Source organism: Myotis lucifugus, unplaced genomic scaffold, assembly GCF_000147115.1.
Source record: "Myotis lucifugus unplaced genomic scaffold, Myoluc2.0 scaffold_0, whole genome shotgun sequence".
NCBI lineage: Eukaryota > Metazoa > Chordata > Mammalia > Chiroptera > Vespertilionidae > Myotis > Myotis lucifugus.
In genome coordinates this window covers 48,559,432-48,574,855 of record NW_005871048.1, presented here as the reverse complement: position 1 = coordinate 48,574,855, position 15,424 = coordinate 48,559,432, and the positions used below count along the sequence as shown (strand labels likewise).

The following is a 15,424-nucleotide window of genomic DNA, read 5'->3' as shown; positions in this document are numbered from 1 at the left end:
ATAAAACAGGAAAGTTAATATTTTAAACTACTACTCTGAAATAGTTCTGGTCTATATACTGTTATCATCTCACTGAAAGTTTATTATTCAAATAATTTACATAGTGGCTACTCCTTTTTAGTTCTTGCTCTGTGGAAATTTAGAAAGCATTGATTTGGTCTAGAAAAGCTACCAAATGAATATTTTAAAACTTTTCTATAATTGTGGAAAACTAAGTCATTGATATGTTACTTGTTATCTTCTCTTATTATCAATTCTATAAATGGCACTTGGGAACTTGATATTTCAACAAGAAATGACAAACAGAAAATGTTAATTGTTTGATCCATGGTTACAATGATAATCAATTATGAAAAGTGAGTGAGAACTCACTTCTGGGATGAAAAATCTTAAGGAATCAGTTGGGGGTTAATTAAAGCCAGGCACGTGCACCTGAGTACCCAGCGGGTCAGGGCTTCACTCTTTCTTGATTCCTTTCTCATAGCAAACAAAAAGGTGGAGTGTGCCGAGCAGCACCCGCCTTCCACAGAGTTCAAGGGTGAGCTTGGAAATATTTCAGCGTCTCTGTGTGTGCCCAGGGTCATCATGGGACAAGGCAGAGCGATATCCACTTTGCTAGAACAGAGCTTAGCTGTGTGTAGTGAACTTTACTATTCTGATGTCTAAGGAGGCTGATGTGGTTTGAATCAGTAAAAGAAATACAAATCTGCATTGACCAAAGAGAGACCACAAAGGTGAGTCTATCCGATAATACTGTTTGGTTAGATGTCATGTCATCCTGTAAGCCAAGATCAGGCATAAGCTAGGACTTTCGATCTTCTGCTGGCTGCTCTTTCCCGTTTTAATCTGTTCTGTCACTGCCAATCAGCTGAAAACTTCTGTCTTGCATAGAATGGAACTCGGGTCCCCTCCTTGGATACACAAGGCCAGGCTGATGCCTTCATTCTGTCTGATCAACTGTTGGCCTCCCACAGGTTTAGATGCTGGTACCCAAGTGACCACGTCTGAAGGAAGTGTAAAAGGAGTTATAAAGTTTCTTGTTTACCAATTAAAACAATTTCCTGGATAAAACTTAAGACTGAAAAGGATTGGGAGATACCAGTAACCCATTCCTCCTGCAGGGCTCAGACTTTCCAAAGAGGAGGTGACTGAGCTACCAAATGCCAAAGCCCCAAGGGTTCCTTGGAGTCAGCAGACTGTGTGTGGCCATGGGGCACAGAAGACCTGTGGCCATGACTAAATACCTCCGAGTACAAGTTCAGGTCCCACGTACGGCGTCACCACCTCGGTCTTCCAGACAACAAGCTCATGCAGAGTCATTACGCCGGGCCGAGCACTATGCCAGGCACAGGGAATACAAGTGTGAGCCGCTACAACCCCTGCGACTGGAGACTGGCATTCTCAAGATCACCGAGTTTAGACAAGCAAACAGATGACTTGAGCACAGAGACATATGAGCTGGCATAGGAGTTAGGCACAGGACACGCTCACACAGAGACGGAAAGGCGTATCACTCAGTTTGGAGCCAGTGTGGGGATGATGCCCCAAAAGAAATCATAATTAAGCTGTGACCTAAAGAATGAATTACAATTAGCCCAGTGGATGAAGACAGGGAGAAGAAAGCAAGAAAAAATGTTCAGGCTGAGGGAACAGGGCTACGCAAATTCATTACCTAGAAAATAGGACCATCAGCTGAAGCTTCTTAGGTCCATGCAATTATTTGGATTGAAGCATTTATACTGATTTCTAAGAAACCTTTTTATACCAAAGGAAATAGGTGCACAATAGCTAGAGCTTTTCTTTAAAAAAACAACAACAAACAAAACCATGAAAAATGTGAATCTGGGAGGTCAATTTTATTATTATGGGATGAAAAGTTCAGATTTTTGTGCTCTTTAAGAAGTAGTAGCTACTATGAAATCTTATACACTTAGATAAATAATTCCAAACAAATTTCTACTTATTGTTCTCCTAATATTGATTTAAAGAAATGTTTTTTTCCTGGCAATTGATTAGAGTTGATATTTTAATAACATTTTATTATTAGCAATAGATTGTCAAAATAATGACCATTTGAATAATTAACCAGTTCTCTATTTAATCTTAGAAAATTAATTTTCTCTTTTTAAATATTTCACAGTTATTAGACCCCCCATATAATCATTTCCTATCTCAGCTTCCCTTTTTTCAAATGCTTCCCCTGTTATCACAGAAATTACAATTCTATTAATTGCTCCATGATGCGGCTGATCTGAGGGTTGGGAACAGGTGGCAGAAAAATCAACGATGTTTGCTATACTATGATGCTTCCCTCAGTGATCACTGACTTAGAATTAGGAGGATGACTTGGGATTGACATTAGGCTTGATGAGATGATTTGTCCGTGGTTAATTTATGAAGCAAGCCAAAGATATAAAGTTACCCTGAGTGTAAATAACTGGGCGGAGGACTGCTTTTGCCCGGTGATTTCTGACAGGTGGAATCACCATATTTATTTGACATATTGCTTCAGTTCTGATATTAGAACCGTCACTACAAAGTATTTATAGAAAATTAGCAGGGCATCATATGACTTAGTGTAAATGGCTGGACAACAAGGCAAGGACTCAGAGAAATCTAATATATTGCCTCGAGTTCAATGAAACTGAGAAACAACACTGTATACAAGTTCAGGGTGAAGGGCGGAAAGCAAAGGGTAACTTACTTGCTAGGTGCTCGATCTTGCATATTAGTTAATGCAGCAAAGTTGTTCCGTACAGTTCGCAGGCTGGCCAAGACCTAAGATAAAAGAGAAAAAAGATCCTTTAAACTTCTTGAAGTAGGCCATCTTTCATGCAATTTAAAATGGTTTGGCAGTTTAGAAAAATGGTTTGTTAAGTGAAAACTTGATGTTGCTTGCAACTTAGTTTCATATTATATTAGTAAAGAATCTCCACGTACTTAGTAAAGTTTACGAGTCTGTGAAACCTAAGAGGCCAGACTGAAAGGATTTTCCAGCTACTTCTCCTCGTGGTCTGTGAACATGGGGACAGTCGCAGCAGTGTCCACGGCCACCAACACAATATCCCAAGCGAAGTACATATAGCATGATTGCATTTTTATGTAAATTTGAAACCGTGTAATAGAAAATATATGACTAAAGTCTCACTTTAGAGGTAAAATTTAAAAAGATTACCATCAAATTCTCTTCAGAAACTCACCAAGAATGTCATAGTTTCAAAGTCAACAACTAAGTGAAATTAAAAATGTTTTTTTTCACCTTCGCTACATGGCTAGTCTAGCTAGTAAACAGAAATTATTTTCTTTGTTAAGATTATTTGAATCATGAATTATAAGGTATTCGGGGAGGCATTGCTCACATAAAATCAGACCACCATGTATGTGCACAGCGCCTGGCCCACAGAAGATACTCAATAAGATTTTGTTTAATAAATGCACAACATATCCACACACCAAAGGCAGACCAATGGGTTCCACTATCTCAGAATTTTTTCTAATTCAGTGAAACTAGAAAGTGGAAAAGGATTAGAAATGAGACTTAGAAAAGTTACAAGAGCTCCTTACTTTCTCCTAGAATGGGCAAGTTTTCTCCAGGGTGAAACTCGTATTAGGTGAGATTATAGGATCTGTGGTCGGCAAACTGCGGCTCGAGAGCCACATGCGGCTCTTTGGCCCCTTGAGTGTGGCTCTTCCTAAGCCTTAGGAGTACCCTAATTAAGTTAATAACAATGTACCTACCTATATAGTTTATGTTTAAAAAATTTGGCTCTCAAAAGAAATTTCAATCGTTGTACTGTTGATATTTGGCTCTGTTGACTAATGAGTTTGCCGACCACTGTTTAGGTAATCTGGGTGACAACCAGAATGTTCAATGATCTAAAACACAGATTACAAATATCCTGTTAGGTACTACATAACAGCTCAGACAGCCAAGTCTGCTATGTTTCCAATGTGTGAACTTAGAAAAGTCACATAATTTCTCTGTAGCTCAGCACCCTCATCTATAAACTGGAATAGTAAATCTATCTCAAAATGTTGTGAAGATGATATGGAATGACAAGTTAGGTGCCAAGAACAATGCCTGGCAAAGGGAAGTACTCCGTGAATATTCACTCATTTTAGCAACATTCCATTTGATTAATGATTTGGTCTGAGCACAGGGAATTACAATGCCTGTGATTGATAATATATATATATATATATATATATAATTTATACAAATATAATGTGTCTAATTTATATAAATATTGTACTTATATAAAAGTAAATTTATAATTGCTCCAAGGTTTCCAGAACTGTTTTCAGATTTTTTCTTCCCGTTTGGCATGGACCTAAACAAAAGTCAGTCTAAATGCTTTCTAAGAAATTCTAAAAAATGAGATATTTTTTGAAGTTGGCATGAATTTGTGGAGGTCACGGGGTGCTGTGTATGCCCTGGGACAGTGACCTTCAGCACCAGCCCCCAAAGGAGTTAATGGTGCTTCCTAAGGTGCCAACCACGATTAACTCAGTCACTGGAAAAACCTGGCTCATTATCACATATAAACAACTCTCAGCACTGAAAGGTCATGCTGCCTGTGACAGCGTATTCAAATAGCCTACCGCTGACATCGGACCATGATGACTTTCACTAGGCATGAAATCTTGAATGATGCAGAAATAAATCCAATAAATCATCCCCTGCCACTAAATCATGCAGGCTTAATTTATGCTTTAAGAATGGAATATCAAATACATTAATAAAACACTTTAAATAAGATTATTGCACTCCTTAATCAATCCTTTCTCTAGGCAAAATTTTAACCTCAGAATTCTGAGAATTTTATTCCAATAAATTATACTAAGTGCACTACATTTGACAGCTGGGTAAATAGAAATTATACCACAGGTTATTCATGTCCTATGCTCATTTGAAAGAAAATATTGTCACAAAAGATATACTACAATTGGCTTTTGGTATAAAGGCTTTTGACTCTGTCATAACAAGTATATTACATTACTTTGTTTTGGTTTTAAATTTAATGTATCTATTTTTGTATGATTTATATCTTCAGATGATGCAGAATTTAAACAGAAAAGGGCAAAAAGTAAAATGTCTCCCTCTCAATAACAAAGACAAAATTCAAAATTATTGTTATTTCTGAGAGGAGGCAGGAAGATGAAATTGGGGAGGAATACTCCAGGACGTTAAAATATTGGGACTGTTCTATTTCTTAAAGTGTTGATTTTTGGTATTATTCTTTATATTTTTAGATAATCTCTACGTATGTTCTCTCATATGTATATGTCAAAATAAAAGGTGAACAAAGACATTTCCCTCTCAGTCTCTCCTCTAGACAGTCAGCTGTCTGTCCCCTAGACTACTTGGCTTTTAGGCTGTTTCCTAAATTTTTCCTTTGCAAACATTGCTGCAGTAAATAGCCTTGTAAATGCATCATTCCCTACGTGTGTAAGTACTAGGTCATTGTTTTTGTGAAAGGACAAATAATATTCTATAAATTTTATATTACTCTTATCCTCCACACAGTGACACATAATACTGGCAGAAGTAAAAAGAAAAATCCCAGACAAATCTTACATCTTTGACTCTAGGTATCCCCATCGCAAATGCATTGTGTTAATCTTTTTTGTTGTTAATCCTCACTCAAAGATATTTCTCCTTTTTTTTTTATAGAGTGTGGAAGGGAAGGAGGGGGGAGGGGAGGAGAGAGAGAGAGAGAGAGAGAGAGAGAGAGAGAGAGAGGTGAGAGAGAGATGTCGATAGGTTGCCTCTGCTCCAACCAGGGCGGGGATCAAACCCTGAAACCCAGGTATGTGCCCTTGACCAGGAATCGAACCCATGATCCTTTGGTCTGCAGGCCAAGACTCTAACAACTGAGCAAACCAGCCAGGGCCACTATTTTGGTCTTGTATAATCTCATTTGCATTGCAGAACCAAAAAGTGAGGCATCTGCTACTCTAGGCTGTAGGGGAGAACTAGAAACAGTTTGACTGAAGACACTGAGTTAGGGTCCAATTAGTTTTTGCTTCTGTTCTGGGGCAGGTCTCATTCCCCTTGAATTCAACTCTTTAGGAACTGTTGTCAGAGCTTCAATGCTCCGAATACTGGTTAACCAAAAAAGTCCCTAAGGCTTTCTCTCACACAGCTTAATGGCTAAAAAATTAAGGTCATTTCTTTCTCTTCCGTCCATCCAAGCAAAGGTGTAATAAGTAAAGGTAAAAAATACACTGGCAATGGTGAGAAATATACACACTTTGGGAAAGAAATTATAGTAGTGTTATGGAAAACTTAAACATAAAGATGGATCATGTACTAGCCCAGGAAAGGGTTTAAATGTTATTTATGCACACTCAGGTTTTCTTAGGTACTTCTGAACATTCACTGAAAACAGCAGGAAATGTGGGCTTCATTAAAAAGTTAAACAACTGAACATAATAGCCTAAAAGAAATGTATACTTGTATAACAATAATTTATTGAAAATATTCATAAATTTATTTTCTTTTTCTTTTTTTTAAAGATACGGCAACAATGTTACACAAAAATCCTGCCTAAAAAAATAACGAAGAAATGATTTTTGAGGATTGTGTTTTTCATTCCAGCTACTCTTTATACCACTAGATGGCGCTAAAACACAGACCATGTGTTGCCACTGGCCTTGGGGGAAGTGGGAGGGAGAATACCTTGCCTTGACCTCCAGGAAAAAAACAAAAAAACAAAACTGGAGTCAAATTATGATTATTTATAAGATAGAAAGGTCATTGTGATAGGGAAAAAAGCCTCTCTCCAAATTATGTGCTGGTCAAACCATACAAAATTGCTGTTTTTGTATGTCAACAAATATTGATTTATAGATTCCTAGAAGATGCTAGCTGCGATTTTATTTTTAAATGAAGGATACAGAAAAACTAACAGATAGAAGCAACTGAAATGTGATAATTATCTTCTTTCACAGCCTGGCAGGGTGAGCCTGGCGGAGTCAGAGAGTGGGGACTGTGATGAGGCCACAGCATGGCTGCTGCTCCGTGAAACAGGGATCATGCAGGGGCATTAAAAACATTGGCAATGTTCTGTGACCAATGGAAGAGTAATGTTCCATAGGGCTGACAACTACTACATTTTAATAAAATTACCTGAGCTCCTTTAATTTGGTTAGAGTAAAGGTAAAATGACTCAGTTGTTCCTACCCTGGATTTTGAAATCAGGCTTATCTCCTTAGTCTGCATGATGTGAGGGTCTAGCCAGGATCCAAGATCATATTTGGGTATTTTCTGTCTTTTCCTTGATCAAAGATACCACTTTTTTTTTCTAAAATAGTTTGACTGATTTCAGAGAGGAAGGGAAAGGGAGAGCGAGAAACATCAATGATGAGAGAGAATCATTGATCAGTTACCTCCTGCACACCCCACACTGGGGATCAAGCAGCAACCAGGGATGTGCTCTGACTGGGAATCGAACTGTGACCTCCTAACTTATAGGTCAACACTCAGCCACTGAGCCTTGTCAGTTGGGCTACCACTTCTTTTTAACTTCCAGATGAGAATTCCAGTTGACTTAGAGTTTTACAAGGTAGACATAACGAATAATGGACTGGTGGGTCCAGAGGCAGCTGACTACAAAGTAGGGTTTCCTACATTTCATCAGTGTTGTGCTTCCTTGGCCCCTGCAAGAACGTTGGCCAAATCGTTTCTGCACTCTTGGGAGAAAAATGCCAGTTGCCAAGTGGTAGGACATGGCGTGGCATTGGGATTCTTCTCAATATCTAGCCTTTGTGCCTAAGGAAATTCCCACACCAAAGATTTTAGCATGAACATAGGAGAATATTTCAAAATAGAAATAAATCCAATGTTTAAAGCTGTCACTTTTTCTGAAGATAAAGAGGATGCTGAGCTTACAGGGGAATAACATAATAAATTGAGAGTGGAAGAGAGTTTAGTTTAAACACACCAGCAAGAATTTCTAACCCTGGCAGTGCTGTGGACATGGGAGGGTTACTGTAGGATCCTTTCTGACGATGATGTCCATTCAAGATGATTTGGCCTTCAGCCCTGTCCATGAACATGGGATATATCCTTGCATGACTTCCTAAATTCTCCTATAATTTAAGAGTTTATTCTCTTAGCATCACAGGAAACCACAACTGGAGAAAAAATGGAGGGATCCTTTTGTGTTTTGGAGACACACTCAGGCATAGAAGAAATGAGTTCTAAAGAAGAACAGAAGATGAGATGGGTTTGGGAGAAGACCTTTGTCCATGTTAGATAGTGGGAGGCTCATTTTAAAGACTTAGGGTAAAGCCCTGGTGGGTGGTCCAGTGGTTGGAGCACTGAAGTGCACTGAAGTGTCTCCGTTTGATTCCTGGTCAAGGACACATACCTCAGTTGGGGCTCCTGTGGGAGGCAACTGATCCATGACATTGATGTCTCTCTCTCTCTCTCTCTCTCTCTCTCCCTTCCTTCCTCCATCCCTTCCACTCTTTCTCTGAAAAGCAATGGAAAAGGATCCTTGGGTAAGGATTAACAAACAAATAACAACAAAAAGAATTATGGTAAAGAAAATATGCACAGAAAAATAAGCCTAAAGAGATATAAAAAATGTCAATACTAGCTATTTTGGTGTTTGGAATTATGGGATATTTTCTTTTCCTCCTTTTGCTTATATATCTTTTCTATAGTCTCTATGCAAAAATAGATTATTTTGAAGGTAGTATAGCTTTTTCGCCAGAAGAATTTAGGATGACATTCCAAACCCCAAAGCATGCTAGGGAAAGCGGAGAATTCTTTGGTCTATTTGAACATGTCTCTGAGAGACTTGTCTAACATCAACTGTCTTCTGTCCGTTGGCAGAAGCACTGTGATATATTAGGCTGAATAATAATGGTATCCCCTCAAGTGACATAAACATCTTATATTTTAAGCACAATAATATTTAGCATTCAATGGTGACTATTCTATCTTGTATTGAAAATTTGAGGAGTTATTGGGTAGGTCCACAAAATAAGGTGGTTGTGCCTAATAGGGCTTAAGATAAGACTGCTGCTAACCCTTCTTTCTTATCTGGTTTCCCAAAGATGTTCTATTAGTGGTGAAATTGGTCAGGGTTTTTAACATGCTTTTTAAAAAAAAAAATTCTACTGGAACTTTATAGACCACATACCCTAGAAAATTCCATTTGCGAAAACTATGTTGAAACCACTTAAAAAGAATCTGCAGCCTTTGGGGCAATGGCCACCTTCTTCAAGGTGATAAGAGTCATCAAGCTAATCATAAGCAAACTCTTCTAAATGCATTCCGGATTACTTTCAGGGATCAGATATGCCTACATATTACACAGAGTTGGTTTATCTTTAAAGTTCTAATTTCTGAGGGTATTAAGTACACATATTTATTTAAACAGTTTACTAGCACAGACTAAGTGATATTTTACACACATATATATTTCTCAGTGTACTGAAATTCTATTAGTTTTTTAGAAATTACAGAGGTACACTATAGGAAAAATCTGATTATTTAAAAGAGGAGATTTCCTTAGAATTTAAGAGAACTAATGATAAAGACCAAGTCAAATTTATTAATATATATATTAGAAATTAATAAATACTACTTGAAGTAAGAAGGTATCATGTGCAAAATATTTTTTCATTTTTTCATATATTTAGCTATATTCTTCTTATAACAATATCTAGAGATTTTAGTTAGAAGCAAGAATAGCTACCTGAGTAAGCTCAGGTTGGGAGATTGTTTCTATATTTGGTGATGGTTATTTATATATTTTGCCTGATTATGTTTTCACTCAGTTCTCAGCTCTTAAAAAAATTATGGGTTCTCATTAATAAGCAATTAAAAATATTTAGTTTTCAATAATTTCGCTATCACAAAACATGATTAAAACATGTGAGCATACATTATTTTGAACATAGAAATATAGTTACTAGAAATAATTTATGATCTCCAGCAAAACCTTAAGCAAACAAGACACGAACTGTCTGAAAAGGGTGGTGGTTTTATTGTACTTTTAATTGCCTTCATTAATTTTAAAAAATCACTATTATACAGTTGTATTATTTATGGATTCATTGAATGTTTCATCTAAATTATAACCATTAAAAAATTTCAGAAAACTTGAAAAAGTGAAAGAATTATACATAATCCTACTATCCAAACATTGTCATTACGCATTTTTAAAAACAACACCTAGTGTGACATTTTATAAGTGAAAAAGCCCTTACCGATAACACTAAAAATTCATTAAGCATTTTATTTTATAGAAATGATGCTACTTTACAAGCCTGGTATTATTTCAATCTCTTAACAACCCTATGAGGTGAGTGCTCTTGGCACTGTCATTTAGGAGGAAACCCAGATTGGAAGAATTCAGTGACTAGCCCAAGGCCATTCATTTAGCAGGAGGCGGAGATGGGGTTTGAACTTGGGCTTATCATTATACAGCTTTTCCCTCCAATTTTATGAACTGGAAAAAAGAAGTCTTAGAGAAGTTTAATTAGTTGCCCAAGGCACTAGAGCTAGTCTGACATGATTTTTTTTTTTTATAATCTCTCTGGATTACCCATATTCCAATATTTAACATTTCTTGTTAACAGTCAGCGTTGGCTTGAAACCTGTCTCATGCCCCAAGTTAAATCAGTTTTATTCCATTCTGTCCTAAGTCTGTCTACACCAGAGGCTCTCACCTTTTTCTGGAAAAATACTGGGCCCAGATTTTTGAATTCAATTGATCAGGGATGCAGCCTAGAATAAAAGCTTTCTAGGTGATTCTAATGTGTATCTATGGTTGAGGAGCATTGATCTATGTAAAAAAAAATATCTGGTCATCAACCATTTTACATATATTTCAAAATGCTTTAGATCAGTGGTTCTCAACCTTCTGGCCCTTTAAATACAGTTCCTCATGTTGTGACCCAACCATAAAATTATTTTCGTTGCTACTTCATAACTGTAATGTTGCTACTGTTATGAATCGTAATGTAAATATCATATGCAGGATGGTCTTAGGCGACCCCTGTGAAAGGGTCGTTCGACTGCCAAAGGGGTCATGACCCACAGGTTGAGAACCGCTGCTTTAGATCATTTTATCACCTTCTAGTATTTATGTCATGTGGTTAAAGTATTTTCATGATGTGTATATCTAAAAGGAACAAAGAAACACAAATACATCATCCAGTTAAATCTTTGTACAAATGACATGTAAAAAAAGGAGCAAATAAAGCATGAGGCTGAATTGGAATATTCAATTTCAAGCACTGAACATGTACCTAATTATACTAAATGTAATTTAATCCATGATATGGCCTTCTGCTCCTAGTGCTCTGTCCGTTAAGAAAGTATGGTCCCATTTAAATGTCACTTAGGTAATCTGTAATCTGGAGCAAAGAAACTCTTCAGGTGTATGGGTTTATAGGAAACGGACCAATATGGCCAAGGTCACATTTTCTAGAACTGCCTTCGAATTACTTGAATGAACCATAGAATTTGTATTTGTACTTGTGTTTGATTGAAAATGAAGAACCAGAACTAATCCCCCAAATTAAATTTTGAATGAGAAACCTGCCCATGCACCAAACTGTGCTTACCTGAGCGAAGGGAGTCACAATCAAGTCATCTCCGTGTCTGGAAAATAAAGCAAACCCAGTGTTAGAGGTTATCGACGAACTCTTTGGCCAATTTTGATCAATGTCCAATGGTAAAGTCCACTTTCCTAAATTCCCATTGAGAACTACAGTGATTCCATCCTTACTCTTCAGCACAAGTTCTTCCCAGCCACTGGGATGAAAGCATGTCTCCTGGGACGCTAACTATTGTCCAGTTTCCTGGGTAAGAAGGGGAGCTTCTTGACCATCAGCCAAGGTCACTGTTGCTTATTAAATAAGCACACAGGATACGCATTAGTAGAAACAGAGTTCAAGCAGCGGGGCCTGAGTTTTGCTCTTGGCCCCTCCCTGTGGATACCAGGAAAGGGTGCTGCGGAAGGAGCCAGCAACGGCAGTGGCTTTGGTGAGAGGCCCCTGGTCCATCTACCATGTGAAGGTGATGAGCCTCGCGTGTTCCGCATCATGGTGCTTGAGTCTTGGATGGGCTGGGAACTGTAGATGACACGGGACTGCATCATACCCTAAGAAAAACCCAGTGCAACTTTTCAACTGACTCACGTCCCAGCCGCTGTAATTACGGGGGAATGTTACCCCGTGTGTGCTGTTGCTGCAGCAACCTCAGCCACACTGTGCCTGGGATGCAAGAGCAAGGTGTCAGCATGACGTGTCCCAGAGGGACAGGGAAAGGCAAGGAAAGTTGTGCAACGCGGAGGAAAGTGTGAAACCAGGGCCCAGAGCCCTTTTGTGGTAATGCTTAGCATGAATAATTTGTGAGGATTTCCAAAATCTCCATGGGACAGTTCTTGACCTGGCTCACTGAAGCTCTTTAATCCAAAGTGAAGGCAGTTATTCGACACAGAAAGCTGGACATGACCCTGACTTAGAACCCTGCAACCGAACCGTTCAGTCACTCATGAATTCTGAGAAGGACCTAAGTGACCTAAAACAGCTCTCAGGAAGTCAGCTTCAGCGTATGGGTGACGTTAGTAAACGGCTCATTACCAATAATTGGACCAGTTGTTATGATCGTCATCAAATTACACAGAGATCCTGAAATTCAGAGTGTGGGAAAATAAAAAGCAGAAAAATGTTGGAACACAATTTAAAGGAAACCGTGTTATTTTGCACCCCCTTAGTTTCAGAATTAACATTTTTTGAGGGGCATCTGTTCTTTGTAGAGTTTATTCAGATAGCCAAAATTAAGATAACATGAAATCTAGATATTTTCCCAAGGTACACTGTTTTCTTCCATTTTATTCTTTGCAATTGCCTAACTGCAAAGTTTATTGTCTAAGAACTAAGTCATCTTGACCAAGGCACATCACCCATGGGGATTAATCTCTGGAAATAAGTTTTCTAATATTTTACATGAATAACATTGGTTTGAATCACTCCAAGCCCAAAGGGTGTGAATGTCTTTTAAAACACTTATTTCTGTCTTTAGTTGTATTTCATTCCGCAGCACTATAGATGTATTTAGAATACATAATATTTAAAATAATTTATCAGTCTTGCTTTCTTTCTCTGTCAAAGTACAGAGACAGTTATAATTTTAGTGATGAAGATATTTTACTCTTTTGAATTACCCAGAAATTACTTGATTGTCTCATTTCAGTAACAGTAAAATTATTTCTAGCATTTCAGTGAAAAATATTCTCACTACAGGGCAGGTTATATACTATATCCCTATCTTTTCAAAATTACGTAATGCTTACATTATCTTTGAATATGTACTGAATATATCATTTTAAAATCTTTGTCTGAGTCTGCACCTTAATATTAAGATGTCTTATCAGGTCCCTTGTCACAAGTACAATAATGCATGTAAAATATATATTATTTTAATATGGAAGAAAACAAATATAAGCATATTTTAATTGTATCCTATATTAGGATACAATTAAAATTTGCTTATCATAATAAAATATCAGATTTGGCAGTTAAGATTCATAGAAGATCATTCTGTTATTGTATATAATTTGGCTTAAAGTATGTGTGAGTTTTAATGAATTGAGTAAATATACACACCAAAAAACACTTATGATAGAAAATGACTCTGAAATGCTGCACTTAAACAATTTCCCCAACAAGGAACATTTTAAAAAAGGAAACATAACTAATTGAAGTATTAGAAGGGATTACAATTCCACACAATAAGAATATTGCTGCTTCCTAAAATGGGAAGAGACTGTTAGGAGCTCCTATAATTGGGGAGACGCTAGATTCAAATTTGCACAATGATCATTGCCTAGAGACCTGAAATTGTACTTCCTGGTGACATGACTTTGCTGGAGAAGATTAAACAACATTGTCTTTCATTTAAATGAAAACAAACCAACAAGCATAACAACAACAAACTTTTTAAAAAAGCAACTGGGGTATGCTTTAGGAAAAAATTGCTTCTTTTAAGAATTGCAGTACTTATGGGTGACAGGAAGGGAAAGAGTTAGGGTGGGGGGTGGGACCATAAATAAAGCTTTGACATTGTCTGTCTGTGTGTGTGAGTATGCATGTTAATGTGTGTATGTGTGCATCTATGTGTGCATACATATGCATGTCAATGCATGCATGCATGTTAATGCATGTATGTGGTGTGTATGAGTGTGTGGACACATGTGATGAGGAAATTGGTTCTCTGGTAACAGTCACAGCAGAGTCAGTGCCATGCTGGTCTCTAGTCTCACGTGTGGAAGGAGGTGCTTAGTCACCTGCCCTGGTTCCCATGTCACCTCCTCCAGCCTGGGTTTGAGGGGGGCTGCTTCTCCCCTACGCTCAACAAGAAGAACTTGAATTACCCAGGAGTTGTGTTTGCCAAATACATCGATTGTCTCATTTTGGTAACAGTAAGATTATTTCTAGCATTTCAGTGGCAAATTTCTCAATAAAAGGCAGGTTATGTACTATGTCCTTTTCTTACCGACTTCTTCTTGCTGAGTGAGTCTGAGCCAGCACTCCTGGAAGTAGGGGAATAGAAGAAGGCTTCAAGTGCGCTATTGAATTTTCTGATTTTCCAAAGTGGAATGACCCTGGAGTCAAGAAAAATCCCTCTGCCTTTGGCCATCCTTCTCCTATTTGCATATAATCTATGACTCTATTTTTCTATCCTGATTCTTTCTGCAATAAGAAGCCAGAAATGTTGGGAAAAACGAAAGGAACATCCAAAAGCAAACCCTTTTACAGAGACCTCACTGGGACCCAGAAACCTTTCCCTGCTTTCTCATCACCAAACCAGAAGGAAAAGGAGATGCAATTAATTAGAAGAAAGTTTACACGTTACTGAGCAAAGAACCCCAAGCCTGTGATACTAAGAGCATTAGTGGCATAAAGTAGCTGCTGCCTCTGAACATCACACATCACAAATTTCAGCATGACACGTGGTCTTATGAACCAGCGCGTTGAAGAGGAACCTCGGGTTGAGGCTTACTTTCTAAGTCCAATCTTGCGAACACTTTTTGATCTTCTGTGCTTCATCCTATTGCTATAAAATTAGAAAGAAGTTCGCCTCTGAGTTTGTCAATAGGATTAGGGAATTGGTAAACATACAGAAAATTGGTATTTTGAAATCCTGGTGTCTTTCTTTCCTTAGACTCAAAACTATCACCCATTTATTAATTCACCCTTGATCTACCCCTTTTAGAATTATAGGGAAAGAAGTAGGTTCTCATTTTTGATATGTACATACAAATGTTTCCAGGTGCCTAGGCTATTTGACAACACAGAAGAATTAGCCATACCTACTCACCAGTCTCCACTCCCCTGTTCACTGAAGTGCAGACCTGAAATAAACGAATACCTAACATAATGTACTATGAATCTA

General features: G+C 37.8%; 1 protein-coding gene across 1 annotated transcript in view; it reads right to left on the bottom strand.

Annotated features, from left to right (window-relative positions):
• The window catches only part of PDE4D (phosphodiesterase 4D), a 1,252,971-nt gene that overhangs the window by 169,043 nt on the left and 1,068,504 nt on the right, over positions 1-15,424 (bottom strand). The window contains 2 exon segments of the mRNA XM_014452711.2: positions 2,705-2,778; positions 11,590-11,626. Of these exon segments, the coding sequence (XP_014308197.1) occupies positions 2,705-2,778; positions 11,590-11,626 (111 nt within the window).